The sequence below is a fragment of the Spodoptera frugiperda genome, chromosome 29, assembly GCF_023101765.2.
Source record: "Spodoptera frugiperda isolate SF20-4 chromosome 29, AGI-APGP_CSIRO_Sfru_2.0, whole genome shotgun sequence".
In the NCBI taxonomy this organism is placed as follows: Eukaryota; Metazoa; Arthropoda; class Insecta; order Lepidoptera; family Noctuidae; genus Spodoptera; species Spodoptera frugiperda.
In genome coordinates this window covers 11,744,051-11,767,236 of record NC_064240.1, presented here as the reverse complement: position 1 = coordinate 11,767,236, position 23,186 = coordinate 11,744,051, and the positions used below count along the sequence as shown (strand labels likewise).

General features: G+C 34.0%; 1 protein-coding gene across 2 annotated transcripts in view; it reads right to left on the bottom strand.

Annotated features, from left to right (window-relative positions):
- LOC118268366 (aminopeptidase N) overlaps positions 1-19,691 on the bottom strand; it is a 51,283-nt gene extending 31,592 nt beyond the window's left edge. Inside the window, exons 1-2 of one of the 2 annotated variants that reach the window (XM_050706702.1) lie at positions 19,450-19,691; positions 787-1,501 (exon numbers count right to left, since the gene is read on the bottom strand). In XM_050706702.1, the coding sequence (XP_050562659.1) occupies positions 787-1,501; positions 19,450-19,471 (737 nt within the window). In that variant the 5' untranslated portion in view covers positions 19,472-19,691. Of the gene's footprint in view, positions 1-786; positions 1,502-19,366 lie in introns of both variants that reach the window. The other variant, XM_050706703.1, reaches the window with a different exon arrangement.
- Between the last annotated feature and the right edge of the window lie 3,495 nt (positions 19,692-23,186).

Here is a 23,186-nt window from a genome sequence, read left to right as displayed (position 1 = left end):
ACTAGCCTAACCTAATAACATCCGGCTATGCATTGAAATTATCAACAGATTTATAAATAGAAACATACATAAATTAATTATTATGTTATCGGGTAACTCACGTAATTGTTTGACCAGGAACTTGACTAATTCATTGAATCTCATTCCATTGATATATGGGCTCATAAAAACAGAGGATCAAATTCAAACAGTTACGTGAGCAAGCCGATAACATATTAATTAATTTAGTATGTCTCACAACAATTATATTAAAAAAGAAACATACCTATTACGATTCTGACCAAATTCTTGAAATGAATGCAAAATATATTTTTACCATAATACGCTAAGAAATTATCTATTAAAATACATAATATAATGGTAACTTTCATATATTATGCTCAATATTTTTAGCCAAAGTGCACACTATGTATGTTCCAAGTCCCATAAAAATATTTGCATCATCATTACCAGGCACTTTGCCAAACCCAATAAATACCTTATACTATTGTACTTCAATATTGTATTTATATTCCTTATTTATTTTGTTATATTTTACTCAAGGATTAAATTTGAATCATAGTTCTCACTAGTTACTACATTAGCAATTTTATGTGAATAGAGATTTCCTATAGCCAATTGAGCATATACCAAGTACGGGTTCAAAATGTTACTGAGATATTTTTCAAAAATCGAAAATGCCCCACACCTTACATGAAAATCAAAGCCTCTAACTCTGCGTCTGCACTTGTGGTCACTTGACCAACTCAATTTAAAAAAAATAACTTTATAAATAATACTACTTACTTCTTAACACCTTTCTCTTCATAGGAGCTTCTATAGAATCCGTGTAGATTGTCGTTTAAGATCCCAGTGTACTTGATGGATAAAATGTACTGCTTTCCAACCTCTAACGAAGATCCTAAGGTCAAAATGTGGAAATTTCTCGGAACATCCTCAAGTTGTCTGACTATGTATATCAAATGGTCATCATCTTTCTCATGGATTTTAATTTCATGTATCGTCAGTTCAACACCATGGAAGGTAAGTTCTTTGGTTTCTTCCACCACTGCTAGATGTATTGTAACTTCTCCATCAAATGTAAAATTGCCCTCATAAATGTATGGCGTTATGTTAAGAAAATATCTCTCTGGCTTCACATGCTTTGGCAACCATAAGTTTGTTATATTTGGCATAGAGGAGTGAGTTGAACTTTCTAAAGGAATGACAGATCTACTACTTTCTGTCGTCAAAGGTAACACTAACAGTTTTGATTGGTCACAATGACACAGTTCATATTTTGTGACGTTCGCCAATTGGTCAATTTTTGGACATGCGGCGTAGTTGTAGACTAAGAGTGAGGCAGTGACCAGAGCTAGAGCGAAAATCACTAGGATAATGAAGGCGAGACACTTGGAGAGATAGATGCCTCTCTTGGTCTTTGTGGAGTAATTAGCTTGTGTGCCGTCCATGATGTTGAGAGGCTCGTGGGCTTGGGTCATTACGTCACCGTTTACTCGACCTGTAACAAATAACACTTCATTATTACGTGCTGCACGCTGTGGCAGTTTTAAACAAAGATCAAAGTAAATTACTAACAAAGTTTGTTTAACGCTTGTTAAAGTTTAGACACAGAAACCAAAAGATGAAAAACAAACTGTTTTTGAAACAAAAAGTTCGATACACGAACTAATTGGAATGTTCACATATACGGGATGGGCGCACGCAACTCCGAATGTTTGCGGAGAGCGCGGCCGAGAGCAATCTCGTCGAAAACAAACTCATCAAAATGTCGGTCTGTTTGTTTGAAAACTAAACCGCTTGTTACGGAGTCTAGTTGTTTGTTGAGGCCTATCCGAGTAGACTATTAGGGAGGAACAAGAATAACGTATTTTTGGCAATGTTTTTTTAACCTAACCTAACCAGCTAACTTTAGACATATTCATGATACTGAGTTACATGTATAAATCAAAACTTTAGATTCATATTTAAACTATCATTTCTTGACATGGTCATATAGGACAAGGATTAATTCATTATTGTCTAAGTAAATTATTATCTTATAACGAAAAATATAAGCATAACTTTTAATTTCATTCATGCATGTAGAAACACAGGTTTGCTATTGGTTAGAAAAGATTACAAAATCCTTTGTGGAACATCGTAACCAATTTGCAACGTCACTATCTACGTGAGTAATAAATATTTGTGTTCTCAGTGTTCTCAGTGTGCCGAAGTGTGAGTATGAATGAGAACGGGTGTATTGCCAGTAAAATAATTGTAGTCGTTTTGTAATTTTTTTGTATAAACTGTTTTATTTGATCCTATAGTTTCTTTTTATGATATGAGATGATATTTGTGAATAGAAAATTCAATTTGATCATTTTAATTATATTTAATTTGGTTTTAATGCTCAAAATTTCAATGTCCTAAAATTTTTTTTTTGTGTTTTACTATATTCTGATTGTTTGTCAACCATTCAGCGTATAAAAATTGGAAAAATATTATTCACTGGAATACACTTAAGAAATAGTTATTCAAAATTTCTTGGAAAGTAAGTTTTCTTGAAATTTTTAAGTATAAAAATAGTAAGTTTCTCTACTGAGTGAACGCAAGTGGCTTGGGAAAGCAAGTATTCATCGCTAAACTTTTAAAAGTTTCAAGTAGATGCATTGAATTTGTATCGAATATTTTACAAGGGTTTGTCGACAACTTAAATTGACTTGCTGTACTGACTATAGTTAATATTTTTTCTTGTTGACTCGCTTTAGGAGTATGGTTACTTTATTTCTTGTGGTCAGATTATCTTAACTTGATAAAATTAATAATATCTTATTTAAATAAGTTAGTACTTGACTTCCCCCTCAAAAAAAAGTTGGCATATATGACACTCAGGAAAAGTAGAGGTGGTCTCACAATGTATTATACTAAATGTTCAACAGATAATAAAGAAGATAGTCCATCATTGATCTTCTGTACAATATCTGTACATTGACCACAGCCGCTCCTTAACACATTATATTACACTGGGTGCAAGGTTACCTTCACAAACACTAATTTGTAAGCCGATGACATAAATCTAGTACATAATGCACCTACTGGCTGCGCTGCTGTGGTCGTCCTTATGTGCATAATATCATTACTTATGTATGTATGTGTTGTATAAATATAGGTGAAATATAGAATATAAAGTTTTCTGCAAAAATCAATGACCTTCTTTCACTAAAGGATATTATTCTTTCAAGGATAATTAGGAAGGAATTTTCGAACAACCCTTAATGCCTACCTTATAGAAGCTGATTAATTGCTCAGCTATAATATAAACTCCTAAAACAACATTTTCAATGAGTAGCAGCGCGATATTCGCCGCGTCGTGTGTCTCAAAATGCTGCTCATGAATATGAGCCTCTAGCATGGCTTGAAACTAGTCGAGTGCCTCGTCAAATAATTACGTAAGAAAATCGAAAAAACAATAATTAACAGCATTCTCAATTATAAAATCGTTTTCAGATGAATAACATGAACAAGAGATATCGTCACGCGCCTTATATCCCCGAATGGGTAGGCAGAAGGGCACATTACGGTACATGTAAGAATTAATCTATTAACGAACATTATCCACAAACAATTACAAAAATTTTACTCAAACAAACCCGTTTTTATCTCAAACAGAATAATACTAGAATGTATTTCTTTTTAATCCCCGTATTTACAATGTAAACCGAAATAAATTGGAGATTATATTTCACCCCTTTTAAAACGTTGACACTTCATAAATCATTTCAACGGTTTCATTTAAACCAGTCTTTCAAGTTTTTCAAAGAATAAATTGTATTTAAGAGAAACATTTTATTATTTATAAAGGTTTTTTAGATAAATTAATGTTAGATGATGATGCGTTTCATTTCTAGAATTGAATTAAATGAAAATTATTTTTGTATAATCATTTGAAATGGTCTTTTGAAAGCCCATATGAAACTGACTGTTGCGTTACAAATTGAAAATTCCCATTTAACGGTAAAAAAATTACTATCAATTCCCGCATTTTTAAAAAGTCATAATGAGTTATTAACCTCTTAAAAGCACTTCAAAATATTTTATAAGTACGCAACGTTACTCCAAATGCATTAACCACAGAAATATTCATTCATTACTATCTGACCCGGCGAACTTATGAAGTTCGGCGGTATGCCGCCTCAAACATTTTTCTCACCTGACTTCTACAAATAATTCAAGAACAAGATTTCCCAAATCTATCCAGCCGTTTCCGAGTGTTAAGACTAACGAACAGCAATTGATTTTTATGTGTATGTTTAGCATTATCCGGCACTCTGGCTAGTTCGCATTCTATACCTACTTATGTATATTTGATATTTCTCAGTCAAGCCAATGTAAACTGTTTATGAGAAATAAATATCTTACACCGTATTATTATCTATGGCAATAACCAAACCATCAAAGTTACCCGCCACAAAAAAAAAAAACAAACAAGTACCTCTATAAAGAACGTCTCATAAGAATAGATTATAATAACAAAAGGGTTACTATGGTAACTCAAAACGGTCGTAAAATAAAGAAGTAGCTCAATCGAGCGCCCTCATTCCTCGCGACACACAATCAACATTGTTCGGGCTCTGATTGAAATCTGTACAAGTAATCAGTGTACACTTAGTGTGTGGTACAAGGGAAAGGAGGAACGAGTTTTATCTGCGATTATCCAGTTTTTACAACATGTTAAGTTTATGAAGATTTTTTGTAGATGGGTATAAATTTTTAAATAGGTACATCCAATCATCTTTCATAATATTTGTTTGAAATGTTTCTAGCATAAACGCAATATATTTTTTTCAGTATTAAAATGTAAAAGTTTGGATATTCGGATATTTTTCCGTCAACCGCGCTGAAACTACTGATCGGATTTGCTGACTTGACTAATAAAATACTTTTTATCCCACAGGTACACGGGCTAAGCTGATCGCAAAAGCTAGTATTTAACACATTTTAACCAATTACTAAATTAAATTATGAAATACTTTAACTCTTGAGAATTAATAGGAATATGTTGAAGTTAAATCTTAACGCTAACGTCGTTCACCGGCGACTCACATGGAGTTTAATTTTTTATTAAATTTTGTCAAATTAATTTAGTTAATTCTTATTAAAAAGAAAAATCAATTATTCATGTTAAAAGTCTTAATTTGTACTCGTGTAAGATCTTGTCTTGATAAGTATAATATACCACAGAATAGAGAAGAACACTCTTATCAAATCGCTCATCGCTTCTATCTCACACCGCATCCTAGATAACCCTTTCGGCGTCGCGTAGATGCAACTTAATACCATCGTGATGAAACTAGCAGATCCCAACGTACCAACGGGTTAAAGTTTAACTGAAACTTTTAACTCGAACAGTTTAAACTGACGTAATGTTTGTATTCATTAAGAGCTGTTAGTTATTGAATTGTGTTGGGTTATAAGATGTGAAAGGATTTTGATTTATATAATGGATTTCGTTTAAGATATGATTGTTTTAATGGATTTTAGGGTAGTATTTTAATAAAAATATGTTTTTATGAAATGGTATTTCAATAAGCATAGAAGATTTCAAGCTACTACAAAGAATATCGATTAAGTGCAAGATATTACTTAATTTATTATCAGAGTTATAGGTCCCATGTAATAGGGGCTAACCTATTGCCATATACTGGGGACAATGCCAGACTCCGTGCCACTTCTGAGAAATTTTCAAAAAACCGAAAAAAGTGCTTACTTCCTAAATATAAAAACATATAGCAGGCAACTCTACAATATGAAAAAAGACTATCTCAATCAGATGTACATAAAATAAACCACATTTCATAGGTATATCTCACTAAATAAATAGCCGTATCAGAACAAAAGGTACATTATGTCATTGACAAAAGGTACATTATAGCGTGACACGATGCTATAGAGTTTCCTTGCTCCCATAAAAATGGTTTCACTATCAATCATAACTTGATGTGTATCACACAAGAAAGGCTTTTAGTCCTGAAGGTGATAAGCCATAATGATATCATATTTCATCTTGAATTTTCAAAGAAAATTCTTTGAAAGAAGGAAAGATATTAGATTCTTATGTTATATTTTTATAATAACTATCGTGAGACATGCTAAATTAACTAAAAACCACGGTTTACTCAAGTAAATTGATGGAGACAAATATAGTCTCTCTCAAAACTCGTCTGCATACGCAGCTCATGATGAAAGTCCCTCTGTGCCTCGAAACTAGTAGAGCTTTTCTCAATTAATTTACGTGAGTAAACCGTGATTTTTAATTATGATTCTTATTTGTTGCTAATACGATATATCTCTACACTAAGTATATCTACACTATCATCAAAATAATATGATTATTTCCTATGTCTAGAAATTGTATAAACATAGACGGACTGTTTCATTCGAATTAGTCTAATCAAAAACGTCTGTCATAATTTTTGGGTGTTATCAAAGACTAGATAATGCAATAAATGAATAGATTATTTATCCCAATTTATTTTGCTTTTCACGAAGTTCAAGGTATCTGTCGATGTCCACGTTGCGTCATTTGACGATTTGCATGGATCTTTCACAAACAATAGGCAAGCATTTGTCATAATTATATAGATCACAATATATGACAAGTGCTTGCATCTTGCTTAAAAACGAACATCAATTATTGTTTGTTTTTATCGTTCATCATTCAAGTAGGATTTACCGTTTTTGACGAATACATGCATTCGTCAATTACGTAGCGTAGACGGTTTTAATTTTTTCAAGGGGTTTAAGTCATCAATGACTTCTCTCGCCAGGGCGAGGCGAGAGGGAATGTAAGTCTCGTACTGACTAAAACCCACCCCGTTCTTAATCCTGCTCTTCGAGCCGGAGGTCCGGTAGCCAGCGTAGATGGTATAGTACGGTCTTACTCTTAGCAACAAATTGAATGGTATACCTATACAGGTAAAACATAGATACAAATTAAATATTTAATTTTGATACAAAATACAAATAGAACTACATTCATATTAATGTTTATACATAAACAAAATACACTGCACTAGATTCCTTTGCGCAGTACAAACGTAATATTTCAAAGCACGTACGAGCTTCTCTCACTGAAAACTTAATGAGCGTGTTGCTGCAAACGCCTTTGTAGACACGGTTACACGTGAAGCTATGCAAAACCAGTATAAACTGACCGTCGAATGTGAGGAAAGATCATACAAAGCGAGGTCTTGATAAACTGGTTTTGTATACCTTGATGTGTGTACAGTATAAAGCCGTGAAGTCTGAATACAGCTTGAATTTACTGAAGAAAGCGGATCTTTGTCAAAGGGATTGGATGGCCTAGAAAGTGGGAATGTTTGTCTGGTTGGATGAAGTTGTGTGTTTTGTGGCGTGTGTGTGTGTTTGTTTAAAAATATTAATTACGTTCTAGATATTTTTTAGTCTTGTTTCTTTTAAGTTGTGATATGAACGGATAGTATGTGTTACATCACTAATTAGTAACATTATTTTATGTTACCCCAACACTAATGTGTAAGGTCAACGACACTGTCATTCTTGTGTGTGTGTGCAGTCGCATCTCCTTATGTAATAAATATTTAATTTGTGAAATATAAAGTAAAATATTAATCAAACGATATACAGTTGTTTAATTCAAATAACAACAACAAAACAGTTTCCAGTCTTACTGGGTCACAGTGTTTTAGAAACCCCGATTTTGTCTCATGCCCTTTTTATTGTTAAAATCGTTAGTATATATCATTCTAAGCATCACAGCGAAAATCCGGCATCGATACGACTTTTAGTTTTGCCAAAAAAAATATCGAAAGTCTCCCTATATCCGGGTCCGAAAAATCACAAAAATGTAAATATAAAATAAAATATACAATTATTTAAAAAAAATTAAATAAAGTTAAGTTGGCACTCAAAACAAGAATCATTCTGTCTATTTTTGGAATATGTAATGTTAATAGATTATGAAATAATCATTGTTTTTATGTATTTCTTTTGTATTTTTTATTTCAAGTTTAACGCCATATTAGATTGAGATATTTATATAGTATACTCTTCATACGTTAATCTATCAACATAAAAAAAATCACAATCTAATTCCGCGTTATTCAAAAGTTATTGGATTTTTTTTATTTTGGTTAGGGTTGTCACCTCCGAATATCCGGATTTATATTTTTTTTATCGACGGATAAGACGCATGTCAGTAAAAGTATTATGGTTCTTCCCTTACATTCGGAAAAAAATATATTTTTAATAAATATATATATATTTAAAATATAAATATATATTATATATATAATAAATATATATTGTTTATTGTTGTCATGCTTTTTTAGGTTTTATAGACCGTGCCTGTATTTTAAACTTAAAAATACTGGCACATAACATAATTATTGTTTTTATTTATTGGGTTACTATGTTGACATGGCGTCAATAAATTAAAAGCAAATCAATTAATAGAAGGCAAATGTTATGCGAAACTTTAAATAATAATTTTATTTGTGATTTAGTTTTGTGACAACCCTAAGTCTAAAAAAATCCGGATGTTATCAGGATATAACAAAAACTCTTAATAACTTTTGAATAACGCGGAATTAGATTGTGATTTTTTTATGTTGATAGATTAACGTATGACGAGTATACTATATAAATATCTCAATCTAATATGGCGTTAAACTTGAAATAAAAAATACAAAAGAAATACATAAAAACAATGATTATTTCATAATCTATTAACATTACATATTCCAAAAATAGACAGAATGATTCTTGTTTTGAGTGCCAACTTAACTTTATTTTATTTTTTTTAAATAATTGTATATTTTATTTTATATTTACATTTTTGTGATTTTTCGGACCCGGATATAGGGAGACTTTCGATATTTTTTTTAGCAATACTAAAAGTCGTATCGATGCCGGATTTTCACTGTGATGCTTAGAATGATATATACTACCGATTTTAACAATAAAAAGGGCATGAGACAAAATCGGGGTTTCTAAAACACTGTGTGGGTGCTTCATTGTTTTACATTAATTTTTATGTTATTGGCTTACTCACGCAACTGTTTGACGAGGAATTTGACTAGTTTCAAACCATGCTAAAGGCTCATATTCATGAGCAGCGATTTTACACACACACACGACGATCCTGTTATTTTCATGGAATGAAAAATTATAATTTTAATCATAAAATCTTCGTAGTTAAGTAAAAACATTTTTCTTTGCCAATCAATTTTCTTTTAAATAAAAATCTTCCTTATTATGGAACGCGCAAAGATTCATTTCCTTTGCCCGGATATTATACAGAGTACAGACGAAGGACATGCGTTGACACTTTTTTAATTATATTCTTAGATTGGATGGAATTTTCTCTTCTTTGATGAAGAACATGGAGCCGTGGAAATTAAACGAAGCAAATAATTTGCGACAAATTACTTTCTCAAATGTTATTATTCTGTAACGATGATTTTTATATCAAATCTGATAAATAATTTGTTTCATTTTCTATTTAGTAAAACGTCATATTATGATTAATTTTAAATGTCGGAGAGCCATGCTTCGGCACGAATGGGTCGGCTTGAGCGGAGTAATTCCACGGCCTCACAAAAAACCAACGTGAAACAACGCTTGCATTGTGTTCCGTTGTGTGAGTGAAGTTAGCGGAGCTCATATCCTGCCTGTATATCAAATTTCATGAAAATTCGTTGAGCAGTTATATTGTGATTGACGTACAAACATCCAAACAAATAAACTGCCTCGTTTACCGGCTTAGACCATAAAAAAATCACCTAAACAATACAGTTTCCTTTTTCCTTCCAAAATAATCCACATCAACGTTTCCGTTTTTCAAGGTCAAAATAAATTTTACTTTAATAGAATATACCATTGTGTGTACTCACATGACAAAGCTCATAATACATAATATACAGACGATAATCTGACACTTAAACATTTGCTCTTTGCTCTCAATAGCATAATATGGGAAAAGAAAATATTGAAACAGTACCAATACGCCTTGTATTTGATCGTTCAAGTGACACACTATAAAATAAATGTGCTTAGGACTTGTTCTGATTGGTGTTAAATAACTTATTTATAATACTCATACAATTACGTTGTCAAACTCGTACAGGAGTGCCATATTTCGGCACAAATGGGCCAGCTAAATGGAGTGATACCATGACCTCACTCACAGAACACTAGCATGAAACAACGGCGTGAGTGAGGTGAAGCCCAATCATTGCCCCCTCCCCTTGCTAGCTCCTCAAATCCCTAATCGTCGTGCGTTGATATTTCCATTCACTCATATCATCACTGTCTTACCATTAATACATAATATATCTCAAACGGTCTGCATTTGACTAATAAAACCCCTTTCATAATCTTGTTTTAATAAGCATAACTAAACAACCTAAGCTAGTACTAGTACCTAAGTTTAAATCAAATATAATTCTAGTCATTAATTTAGGAATCATTGACTCGTTATGTAACGTGTATGCGTACGACTTTATCCGGTTTGCCTTCACCGAGAACGCACAGATGGACGGAGGTACTATATTTACTTATATAATTTTTATCTAGAATTTACTACCTTGTATAATATTATAGTACCTATGTGGTTTTATAAATACCTTCATATCATGGTCATAATATATATAATTGCGCACTCTCTCTCTTGTGGATTAATTAAAACCAGAATATTAGGGTCTGAAATTTTAGCTGTCACTCCAGGGTCGAGTCGTAGAAGTTATTACACATTAAGTACTTAGCTGGTCTACGTAAAATTTCTCCCGAGGCATATCTTATTGCATTCCCGTGGGATACACTAACAACGTTTCTAAAAAGGCTTAATGGAATGAGAAGTTAAAGTAAATCTACAAACAGCTGCATAGTTTTTAATTTCCGACTTGGCCTTTTTTCGAGGAGGGAAAATCATCCAATGACTTCTCTTCAGAGAGTGTCGGACTCCTACAAACCACCAAACTTTAAAACCACCCCGTTCTTCTCCTGCTTTTCGAGGCGGAGCCCCGGTAAACCCATTAGGTAGCAGCTCCGGATCCCAACTTGGCTAAGGAAGGTTGGTTCATTATACATCATACAACGTGTACATTATTTTCAAATGTTCTCAACAAATCATAGTAGGTATGTATTTTTGGACATTCATATTATATGGAAAGGAAGCAATTTTTCATCTGACTAACAGAAGCATGAATTATTGGGCCATATATTACGTATAGATACCCTATCCATGCTTAGTGTTGTGAGTAGGCCTATGACGTTGGCCTTTTTATTGGATGTTGTTAAACTGGATACAAGCAGCCCGTGTGGTGATAACTGGTTATAAATCATACTGAGGGCCACTTTTTACGATTAGCTGACTGATACATGAGGAAAATCAATATTTTCCGGAGAATATTCTGACGTACTTATTGTAAGTAAATAAACATAAATAAATAAAATAGATTGGTGATATAATAAAGAAGGGCCAAATTAAAAGTAGTCTTAACTTCGGTAATGAAGAATAACTCTGAACGAAATTTCAGACCAGACCATTTTATATGAATCCTCTATCTGGGACATAGCGGCTATCCAGACTTTGTGAAACAGGCCCTAAGTACGGCAAACGGCATTCATTTAAAATCACCACTACAGAGAAAAAACAGTTTCTCCAAACTGAGCCACTAGACAACAAAATACAACTACTATTACCACGGACCACGATCAATGGACCAGACGTAACATCCGAGCTTATGTAAAATAGCAATCTCGTCAATTGGCCCAGCCAGACGGCTCATTGAATCGCAAATGGCGAAGTGACCACGCCACGGCTGCGAAGTGTCAACCTGTGGAGTCTACTGTAAGGACCAGTATTTGATGACCTATGAAATATAGGTACTTCTTTAGTATTTAAGGACCTTACTGATTAACCTCTTGTATGCCGCTATATAAGACATAAATAGAAAGTACATTGTGTCTCGCGTGGATCTGCGTTCCAGCAGACGACGGGTTAACAAATAATACATACAAAATATATGTATGTTAAACGGTTTTAATGGGCTCTACTCTAACAATTAAGAATAGTATTTTTCAGACTTTGGAGGTTTTAGTGGTATTACCTGACTTGAAAAGAAATGGAGGCGGTAAAGAAAATTGCAGGCGGTTTCCTTTTAAAAAACAGTTTTGCTGGTTTACCTACACGTAAATAAAATATTATATTAGTTGTTTTAGAATTACATGGTCTCCTAAACAACATAAGTAGGTTCTTATGTATTTACATCTCTATGTACTTGAGTATATAGTCACTGAGAACTACCAGATAAGTAAATACAGTGTACCTAACAGATTTCATTAAGCTACGACCTTTTGCCAATGACTCATTCATTACATTGGCTTCTTATGTACATACAAATCTACATATTATCTATCTATAAATATACCACCTAAATCACGTTGTCTGTTTGTCATTGCAAGATAAACTATTACTTAGGTTATTTCCACAAAAAACATGTTGAATGTCAATACATAGTTAGGTACCTATACGGTTTCTTTTAAATTGTTTGTACGAGTTGTGATCAAATTGAACCCATTTTATTTAAGTTCAAGGATCGAGTTAAACTAAAACTAGTTTGTTGGGTGACAATATGTAATATAACATAACAATATGTAGCTAAAAATAGTAAGCTAAGTGATATAGATGCAAAATTATAGTGATGATGATAAAATTACATACATACATACATACATACATAACCTCACGCCTGTCTCCCATGGGGGTAGGCAGAGACAATGGAACGCCAATTGCCACGGTTCTTACATACTTCTTTCGCTTCATCAACAGTCATCAGTGTTTTCATGCATGCTCGTCGGTTAAAGGTACTTTTAATTTGGCCCTTTTTTAATATATCGCCAATCTGGTCGCTATAATATGTCCGTCTGGGACGCCCTCTACCGACGGTCCCACTTATATTCGCCTTGTATACTTCTTTCGTAAATCTGGTTTCATCCATCCTTACTACATGTACAAACCATCGTAACATAAAATTATAGAAGGTAAAATTGTACAGGGTGTAAACGGAACGCTCGCGAAAAAACGTTTCCGTATACATATATATATTCTGTATTATAAGGTATCTATCTGTTGTACTAGCTGAAGTGGCAATGGGCGGGACATATAGCCCGAAAACACTACTGGTGCTGCAAGGATCTGCTGGAGTAGAGATCTTGAGAACATAAACGACCTGTGAGTGAACCGCAGATGAGATGGAAAGATGACATCAAAGAGGTGGCGGGACAAAATTGGATACCAACAGCCCAAACTTGGAGGAAATGGAAAGAAATGAAGGATACCTATACCCAATTGGTTGAAAAAGGCCGATGATGATGATTATGACTTATAAATCCATAAATCTCAATTTCAAAAGTCATATTGATAGGTTTCCAATGAGTTTTTGACAAATTGGACTAATGGATAATAATAATCTTTAGTGTTTTTTTTCTAATTCATAAAACCCAAACGCATTTTTTTATACACAGCTCTTCAATGCCCAAAAGGCAAAAAAATATAAAAATAAATCGAATAGATAAGTAGGAATGGTATAAAAATAATATCGGAACATGTTTATTCTAACCCTCCAGTGATATTCAAATCGTATCTATTGATCCATGGAGATATAACAAAAGAGGAATATATCACTTCTGATCCCAAGGGTAAACGGTACTAGAGATGGATCATATCGTATGTTTATTTAAGTTAGAATATTATTTTTTTCTTTGCATTTATTTTTTCTCCTAGCTTATTAACTTAGAGTCAGCTAACTTACTTGACTGGTCCGTAAATACATCTCTATATTTACCTGCTTCATTTGAAGTGACTACCATTAGGTTTTTTTTTTAATGGAATAGGGGCAAACGAGCAGACTTGTCACCTGATGGTAAGCGATCAGCGCCGCCCATGGACACCCGCAACACCAGAGGAGTATAGGCACGTTGACGGCCTTTTAAAAAGGAATACGCTCTTTTCTTGAAGGTTTACCGCAACACTAGAGGAGTTACAAGTGCGTTGCCTCACTAAAACCACCCTGTTGGTCACTTTCAGCAGTTGTAAGGGATACGAGGTCCTCCTTTAGACCGGCACTAGAGCCCTCATGGTGCAACGCGTTTTACGATACGTCCTTAGAATAGACCTGCGTTTACCTATTCCTCCTATAGCCTACAAAACAACAATTTCGTATATTAAACAATTTTTTATTTGCAATTTTTTATATTTTTCCCATCTCTTGTCCCGGGATCATATCCTCCTCACCTTGACACAAGTACCACTGAAGGTAAACTCCATTTACATTCTGTTATTCTTCTAAAATTTTCCAAACAAAATACGACCTTGTGATCCTTCAGGGATTAGGTGAATACGAACGATAATAGATTGTATATTAAGTAGATGAAACGATAAATTAACCAAGGGCCTTTGAGATGCCTTGTGTTTTTCATTTCTGTTTTAAGGTGGTTATGGATAAAAGATTATTTCTTTTAACATATTATTTTCTTACATTTAAATGTACTCTAATTTATTAACAGTCTTCATTTTATTAAAAGTATTAATATTACTATAGAATTAATAGTAAATTCAATAATCTTTGAAAGACACGATTTATTTATTAGCTACATGAAAAATAAACATCTTTAATCATCATAATTAATAATAAAAACCCTTAGTCAACTAAGTCTTATTTGTCCTTCATTGGAAACATTGATAGATCCTCCTCTTAATCTACAACAACCCATCCATGCATACTTTGAAACCAACCATCTGCCACCCGCAACGACAAAAAGCGCGTCACACCAATTTCCTAATTTTCTACTCACTCTAATAAGCAGTTATCACAAACATTGCCCATATATTAAGGCATCGATAAGATAAGCTTGGAATAAAGCTAATACGGCGTTCGCAAGGGTGCATCCCCTTGCATCCCCCTGCATCCCTTTGCATCCCCTAACATCCCCTTTTATTGTAACCAAACGTGATTGTGACAAAGGGTACTTTATGGGTAACAAAAAGGTCCGTGGCATACAGAGGGTTGGATTGAATCGTTCGCTGTGACAGTGTATACGCACCGATAATACGAGAGACATATTGGTCTCCTATTATAACACTATTTTTGTAAGATTTTTAGCCTTTTTAGTTGTTATAGGGATTTTATTGATGGATTGTTATTGTTATTAAATTGTTTTTTTTTCGTAGAATGTTAAGTAAGTTATTTCCAATTCTGATTTTATTCGTAATGTGTTTGTATGTATGTATCAGTGAATCTGCCCTTCGAGTATAAATGTAATATTTATAAACACATAGAATTCCAGGCCTTGAAATATAAACATGTTTCAAGGTTTGGAAGTACTTGTACAAGATATTTATCTATACTAACAGATTTCCAGTTATAGATAAGGTACCTACATAACATGAAGACCATAAAATATACATCGCTTACATTTTTCATTCATTATAATATTAACTACGTTATAGTAAGAGGAAAAAAAAAATCCTGTGACGTCAAAAAACCCTTTAAAAAACATTAACCCAACATTGTAACAAAAATACTATAACAAGCGAACGTTATTTAAAAATCAGCATCACTATAAACAAAATCAATCAATCGAAAAAAGATCTTAACACAAACTAAATAAAGTTCAATCATGTATACAAGTTTTATGAACTGTGCTGCAAAATATGGCAGCTGTACTAAAAGTACTGGTAAAGTGAGTTGCGTACAATCTCGTATGTTTTAAACACTCGAGTGGGGAAGGGTTGCGATAGAAAAAGGGTCATGGAATAGCCACCTGTCAGAAGAGCTATGATTTTAAGAGCAATACGCTTTTTGACGAATAATATAGCTATATTTTTTATGATATAACGAGCGTTCGGATTATCTGATGGTAAGCCATCGCCGCCGCCCATGAACACCCGAAACATCAGAGGCGTTACAAGTGCTTTAAGAAAAATAAAATGCGTTGCCGGTCTTTTGGAGGTTTGGAATTTAGGGGTTAATGAGGAATCGAGGATTAGGATGATTGAGAAGGAGGGTTTTTGGGCCTCCGGTATAGTATTATAAAATACTATATTCTGTGTAATCGCCGTCGCCCATGGACACCCGAAACACCAGAGGCATTACAAGTACGTTGCCGGCATTTGAAGGTTAGGAATTTGTTGGGGAATCGAGGATTGGGAAGGGTCAGTCCAATAGAATGAAGAAATGACGATTTTACATAGTAAACCACCGTCTTGAAGCAGTAATTTTCCGCTCCTCTTAAGTCCTAGTAGTCTCGCCCTTAAGCTGAACGAAACATAACACTTTACAAGTTGAGACTAAGCCCGAACTGTCAAAGTGTCCTGACAGACGCCTGATAAACTAAGTCCTACTTAAGAACTTCGGTTGAGCTGCTACAAATTTTAACTTAGAATACGAATTTTATGTTAAAAGCTTTAGGGTTGGGTGTATACTGCTTATAGAACATGGTTTTGTCTGCGTAATATTGCGTGTAAGAGTGATTTCAGAAAATAATTTAATATAGTGTTGAGTGACTAACGGGATATAATATGAGTCTTAATTAATTAGAAATGGGAAGCAAACATACTTTTGTTATGCATACTCGTTTTTCATAAAAGAAGAGAATTACGAAATAAGGTAATCTTTAGTTAGTATTTTTTTCTGCCCGAGCAGAACGAGACCAGGGGCGCCTCAAAGATCCATCAAACCACCACAGATGTGGCCCAGTAGGTTTGATGACCGATCCGAAGCTGCGGACAACCGGAGCTCCATTTCAAATCAAGAGTAGGAAAGGTGGAATTTAGTCAGTAAAAGTCTGACTCTGTCGCTTCACCCAGGGCCAAAGAAGCATTGGATGTTTTTCGCCATTAAAAAAAAATATCAGAAAGATTTCTGCCCAGTCTCTGCTATACCCACGGAAAGACTCAAGGTGGAAACAAATAACCGCTTTCCACCCTGCCTTCGCAACACCTACAACATTCAATTAAAATCGACTTCTCGTAGAAATAAACACAGCTGCTAAAATTGTGAGGAAATAAATGAATATCGCAGTGTTAAGGCAAAGTTTGATTGTGTTAGACGAACAAAATACGAACTGTCAAACTTTATTACCGTACGTACGGTACGTACAATTGTAAAGTCTAACTAATCTACAACTCTGCTCGTTACCCACAACCTCGTACAACTTGAAGTTTCTCTCTCAATACAAACGTTTATACAGTTTTGGGTAATCCAATTATTTTTGGAAAGTTTCGTTTGAAATTTTGTTAACTCTCGCTTTGGTTCTTTTATCTTTTGTAGTGGTTTGCACAAAGGGTAGTTAGTCGTTACATATTTGCAACTAGTATTTATTTTAGAGAAATTTTAATAGGTTCACTGACGGACAGACTGACAGACTATTATTTTTTTAGACGGGTCACCTGATGGAAGGCGGTCTGCACAGCCCATGGACACCCGCAACACCAGAGGAGTCACAAGTGCATTGCCGGCCTTTTAAGAAATAATACGCTCTTTGCTTGAAGGTTTGAAGGTCGCATCGGTTCGGAAAACCGCTGACGACAGCTTATTATTTCTTAATTTGTTGACATTTCAAAAGTACCTATTTATGGTTTAATTGGAATAAATGAATTGATTGATTTATTGATTGCAACACAAATAATAAATCAAATTAGAACTGCCATATAAAATAAATACGTGACCAAAAATTTGATGACCAATAACCTATGCTAAGTCTGTCTACCTCAAAGCAAATAACAAGCAAGATAATGCACTTAACAACTATATTTTCACAGGAAACTATCGTAATGAATGATAATAGTTTTTATTACACCTGCTCTGATGTAAGATGAGAAAAAACAATCGATTTTCCTTGAGCTAAACTCCGTCCTACATACAAACATAATATTCATATACAAACATACGTACTAAAGGACTTGAATGACTTGATGTTATCCTGTTATCGTTATTAAATGTGGTGACTTTATGACTCTAAAGTAGACATTTGTCGGCACGAATGGGCCCTACTTAACCGGAGTGATACACCACACAGAAAACCGACGTGAAATAACGCTTGCGTTATGGTTCTTTGTGTGAATGAGGTTACCGGACGCCCAATTACTAACTCCTCCCAATTTTCCAAATTCCTGATTCCCCAACAACTCTTAAATTCCTAGCCCCCAAAATACCAGGCAACGCCGCGTTTGCTTTACATCAGGTAACCCGTCTGCTCGTTTACCGGCTTATACCATAAAAAAATACCTCAACTATTCAAGTAATGGAGTATTGTAGGAGTTGACATAGGAATTACATATTTGACAGAGTGACCAGGCGTCAGTGCTGTGTGATAAACCTAAACTTTGTAAACTCCAAAAACACAGCTGCTGAGATTGGAGATATCTGAAAATCCTATAGATGAGGCCAATAGTCTAGGAATAACTTTAATAAACCACACATTATGTTGATGAAGAACCGGACAAACATTACCTCATATTAACCTCACCTTTTAAATATGGATCTTAATTATCCAGAGATTTAATCTATCGCATGTAAAAATTTCGTCATTACTGGTCCAGTCGTTTACGAGATTAGTGACGCACTGAAGTTTTTTTTTTAATGTTTACAGGTTCAATATTTACAAAGCTAATGAGATTTTCTGTTTGTCAAGTATAAAAAAATCCTAATAGGTTTTTTATTTAATACTTATAGATGATAAAGTAGACAGATAAGTACCTAATAAAAATATAATTATGCGAAGAAATTCAAAATGTTATTAGGTTTTGTCTAATTTTCTTCTTATTATTGCTGCACTTTCCTGACTATTTTCTAATTAAAATACATGCATGCATAAATTCATGCATTAATTGAAGTCGGTTAAAAAATAAATATAAATTAATATTATGATTTATCTATGTTTTGCTATCTTCAACAAATAGTCACGTATCCTACCTACACTTTTGTTTAAAGTTTATTCATTTACCGCGGTTTTCTTTTGTTTTAACATTAATCGCTTTGTGTGTACGATAAAAAACCGGCGTAAATCAGTGTCATTGTGGCAACTGTGTAATGTACACGAAAATACATAAACTGCGAATGTACAGCAGCTGTACAAATGTAATAAAGAAAGAAAAATATTAGCTGTTAAAGATTATGTTATCATCTTGAGTATAAATAAGAATATAATACGAAAAATGACGATCAAATCATAAATATCTAACAAAACAAGCACACATGTTTCACAGACAGTACATAAAGATGAAATACTAAGATCTTAGCGGCAAAGACCGAACAAAACGAAAGAAAAGACTTAGACTTACCATCGCAAACGAAAATTTGTTTACACACAATACTACGTTAAAAACACAAGAGAACAATCGTTGAATAAAAAAATATTCTTTACCTATTTGTGACGTGTATTCCATTGTCTGTTTAAATGAACAGATCCATGGCGTTTCGTAAAGCGGGAAGGATTGTTATTGAAGTTGCGTGCGTCGACGCGCCGCGGTGTCCGAACCGAAACTGCGGTCCCGCCCAACCTCAGCATAAGGCTTGGGGCATATTCGCCCTTACACTTAGGGAGTCCCTTGTTTCGGATAACTTGGGAATCGAGGGATGCTGTGTTCTGTTGTTATTTAGTTTCTAGTGCTAGTGTTTCGTGTTACAATTTTATTAACTATTGTAACACTGTGACTGTGTCTATTACATTTGCAAATAAGTCTTGAATGTGAGCTGGCGTATAATACAGTCATGTTAGGAATATTAGTCGCCTATTTAAATAATTTCAACGACTTAATACGAGTTCTAAAACACTCCTTAAACAACATATCGTATACAACTTCATCAGTTATTAAAACGTTTACATGTTGTGTATAATTCTATTATTTATGACAATTTGATTCGCCCTTTATTAAACTTATTTGTAGGACCTTATCCTTTTCTCTCAGAGCTGCGGACAAAGTAACAGGTTACCGGGGCTTCGGCTCAAAGCAGGAGTAGGAACGGGATGGTTTTTAATCAGTGAGAGTCTGACACTCCTTCTCTCCATTGGATTATTTTGCCTTATCAAAAAAAAAAAAGTTTTAGGAAGATAAAGAGCATTATATCGAGTTATGAATAGCATATTTCGATCATCCAGTTCTAACAGGTGATCAACGATTTTATATGAAATCATAAGCATTAGGATAGAATGACAATTGAAATAGATGAACCTTTTAGAGAAGCACAGTCCAGACTGTAGTTTATCAGTCAATTTTGAATCAATTATCAGCCAATGATGATAATTATCAAGAACTTACGAAGTGTGTCAACTGTTAAAGATTTTAAGATACTTCACAAAGACTTTCCGTAGATCTCAAAACGCTGGGTGCTCCTACTTATAATCATATGAACCGTCTGCTTTGCGACACCACAAATTGCTACTGTTTCCTACGGATCTCATTAGCTTACGTCCTTACAAATCTTTCCAATCACAGTACAATTTTTACAATGTTACATTTATTATGTAAATTAGATCTATTTACTGATGTTTTGTTTCTTTTTTTTCTTATTGACATCCGAGTCTTAGTTAAAGTATAAATTATTCATAACTTAAATTCGATTTTTCTCTCAATCTCAATTTATTATTATCTTTTTCAGTGTAGTGACCGAAAATGAGGCTACTAAAAGTTCGATTCTCAATATTATAATACGTACCTATAACTGACTGACTATGTAACGATAAATAAATAAACAAACTGTTTTATTTCTATAACTAGTTGACTATGAATCACTGAACACTTCTCTATTTTATTATCATTGGCCTAGAAAATCCTTGTTGAACAGGATTTTCTCGTGTGTTGTAGATGCGTTTACAAACATACAAGTTGACATACACTTCACACCCAAACCCGAAACAACATTATTTGTGGATTACCCGAAACAGTAGGCGTTTGGTGGACCGCAACCACCAAACGCCTACTGCTAGATATGTCTACTGAGAGAGGCCTATGGGCCTCCCTCAATAACTTCCAATTTGTAGGTACTTATAGCACAATTTAAGTCTATCACCACTCTAAACCACGTAATTTCCTTTGTACCATCTTCATCTAGTCAACAGATCGACACCAGCAATTTATACTACGCTAACTCGAAATTTGGAAAAAACTTTTTTATGCCAAGTTGCTTAAAATGTGTGTTTACATACGTCATAAAAAAATTGAGAAGAAATATGCAAAAATAAGAAAGTTACAAATCTTATAAAACGCTAAGTAAAGGTACTTTTTGAAATCACTCGATTTATATTACGCCAACTATTATTAGCGGAGTGTGCGCGAGGATCACTTTGGTCAAAGTCCGTGCAACACTGCACTAACTCATAGTTAGCGTAGTTTAGTGCGTTCGTGTGTATACTTGTTCGTTTGTAAAATGAACGACTTAGCGACTTTTACCTAGTAAATACTTATGTGTTAATGTATTAATTAGTTTATTAATGGTACGTTGACTATTCTTTTTGTGAGTAAGTACATGTTCTTTATAAAATATTGAAATATGCATCAGATGATTGATCATGCACTACGACGTCCCGTACTACACTACGCTAACATAAGTTAGACGTATATAAGATGTAATTTTTTTTTGATGAATTACGTTTATATACGGCTAACTTGCGCTAAATCAAAAAATAGAAATAATTAAGAAAATATAAATATGAGACATTACAATGAATAAATTAAATATTAAGCATACCAAATTTCAAAAAAGTATCTTAATTAATGTAAAAGTTATCACGTTTTTCCCTTTAAACGCCTCTACTGTAAAGTACGCTTTTTGAGTTAGCGCAGTATAAATTGCTGGTGTCGAGATAGGATATTCATCAGATAGCCAGTTAACCGCGACCGAGAACTGAGGAACTCGACACTCAAGCAATCGACGACACGTTGCCAATCTTCGAGGGGAAATTGGAAATCTGCCAGACCTCCCACCGACTGCTATAACCTTCAGACTTTAGATACCAAGAGTAGAGGAATATTCAATTTTCGCATTGTCATAGTCAAAGTCAAAGCATTTATTTTAATTAATCCTAAATTAGGCACTTTTGAAACGTCAAATTGAATTGTCCGTCAGTGAAGCTAGGTGCTCGTTCCAAAGTTGTTGTTTTATGAAATAGGGAGCAAACGTGCAGGCTTATGACCTAATGGTGATTAAGAAATTGGCTCCGTCCATGATAGCCGCAACACTACCTATACAAATCTTAAGTGCGTTGCCGACCTTTTATGTTATAGGCAAAAATCATAAATCTAAGTTTTTCTAAGGTATACTTAGGTACTAGCAGGCGGGTCGCCTAATGGTAAGCAATCGCCATCGCCCATGGACACCCGAAACGCTATAGGCGCGCTGCCGGCCTTTTGGGGTTTAATTTAAGGATTGTTGGTGAAACGGGGATTGAGAAGGGGGTTAATTGGGGCCCCGGTAACTTCACTCACATAACGCAAGCAATAAGTTTTTACACATTTCCGTGCCGTCCGGTTACAAATAACTTATATTTATTCTAAGCTTTGATTTAATATTTGATCTTCAAATACAAAACCAGTTGATGAGCAAGAATATAGTTTCTATGCACTTTTAAATAAGATTCTATTTTAAGTACGTATCGATATCCCGGATTCGATTGTAAACCATTAGACAGGTGTGATGTCCATGTGAAAATAGTAATTATAAATGGATACACGATATAAGAGAAAATTATAATTAACTTTTTATATCACCTTCTACATACTTTGTCCCACGGTTTCTCTTGCATGTTCCTCTATCTACGGACACCAGCACATCGAGCTATACAAAATTCAAATTTCTTTAAACAAATTCCAACTGTATTGCAATGACATAAAGAAGAAAATCTATCGACAATGATTTTATACATTAAAACTGTCGTTGAGATGAGTCTGTATAGTATAGCCTTAATTTTTCTTAAGAGTCGCATATCTACTATTACCTACCTACGTATTAAATATCTTACAACCTTCCTTAAGCAAATGGGTCAACTAGAAATTAAAACAATTATAGTAATTGAACAAAATAGATTTGTCATTTACCTTGTCGGCAATTTAATTTACACGTTATTGTTAAATTTTGTTTTAGTGCCATCTATCGACAATGTAC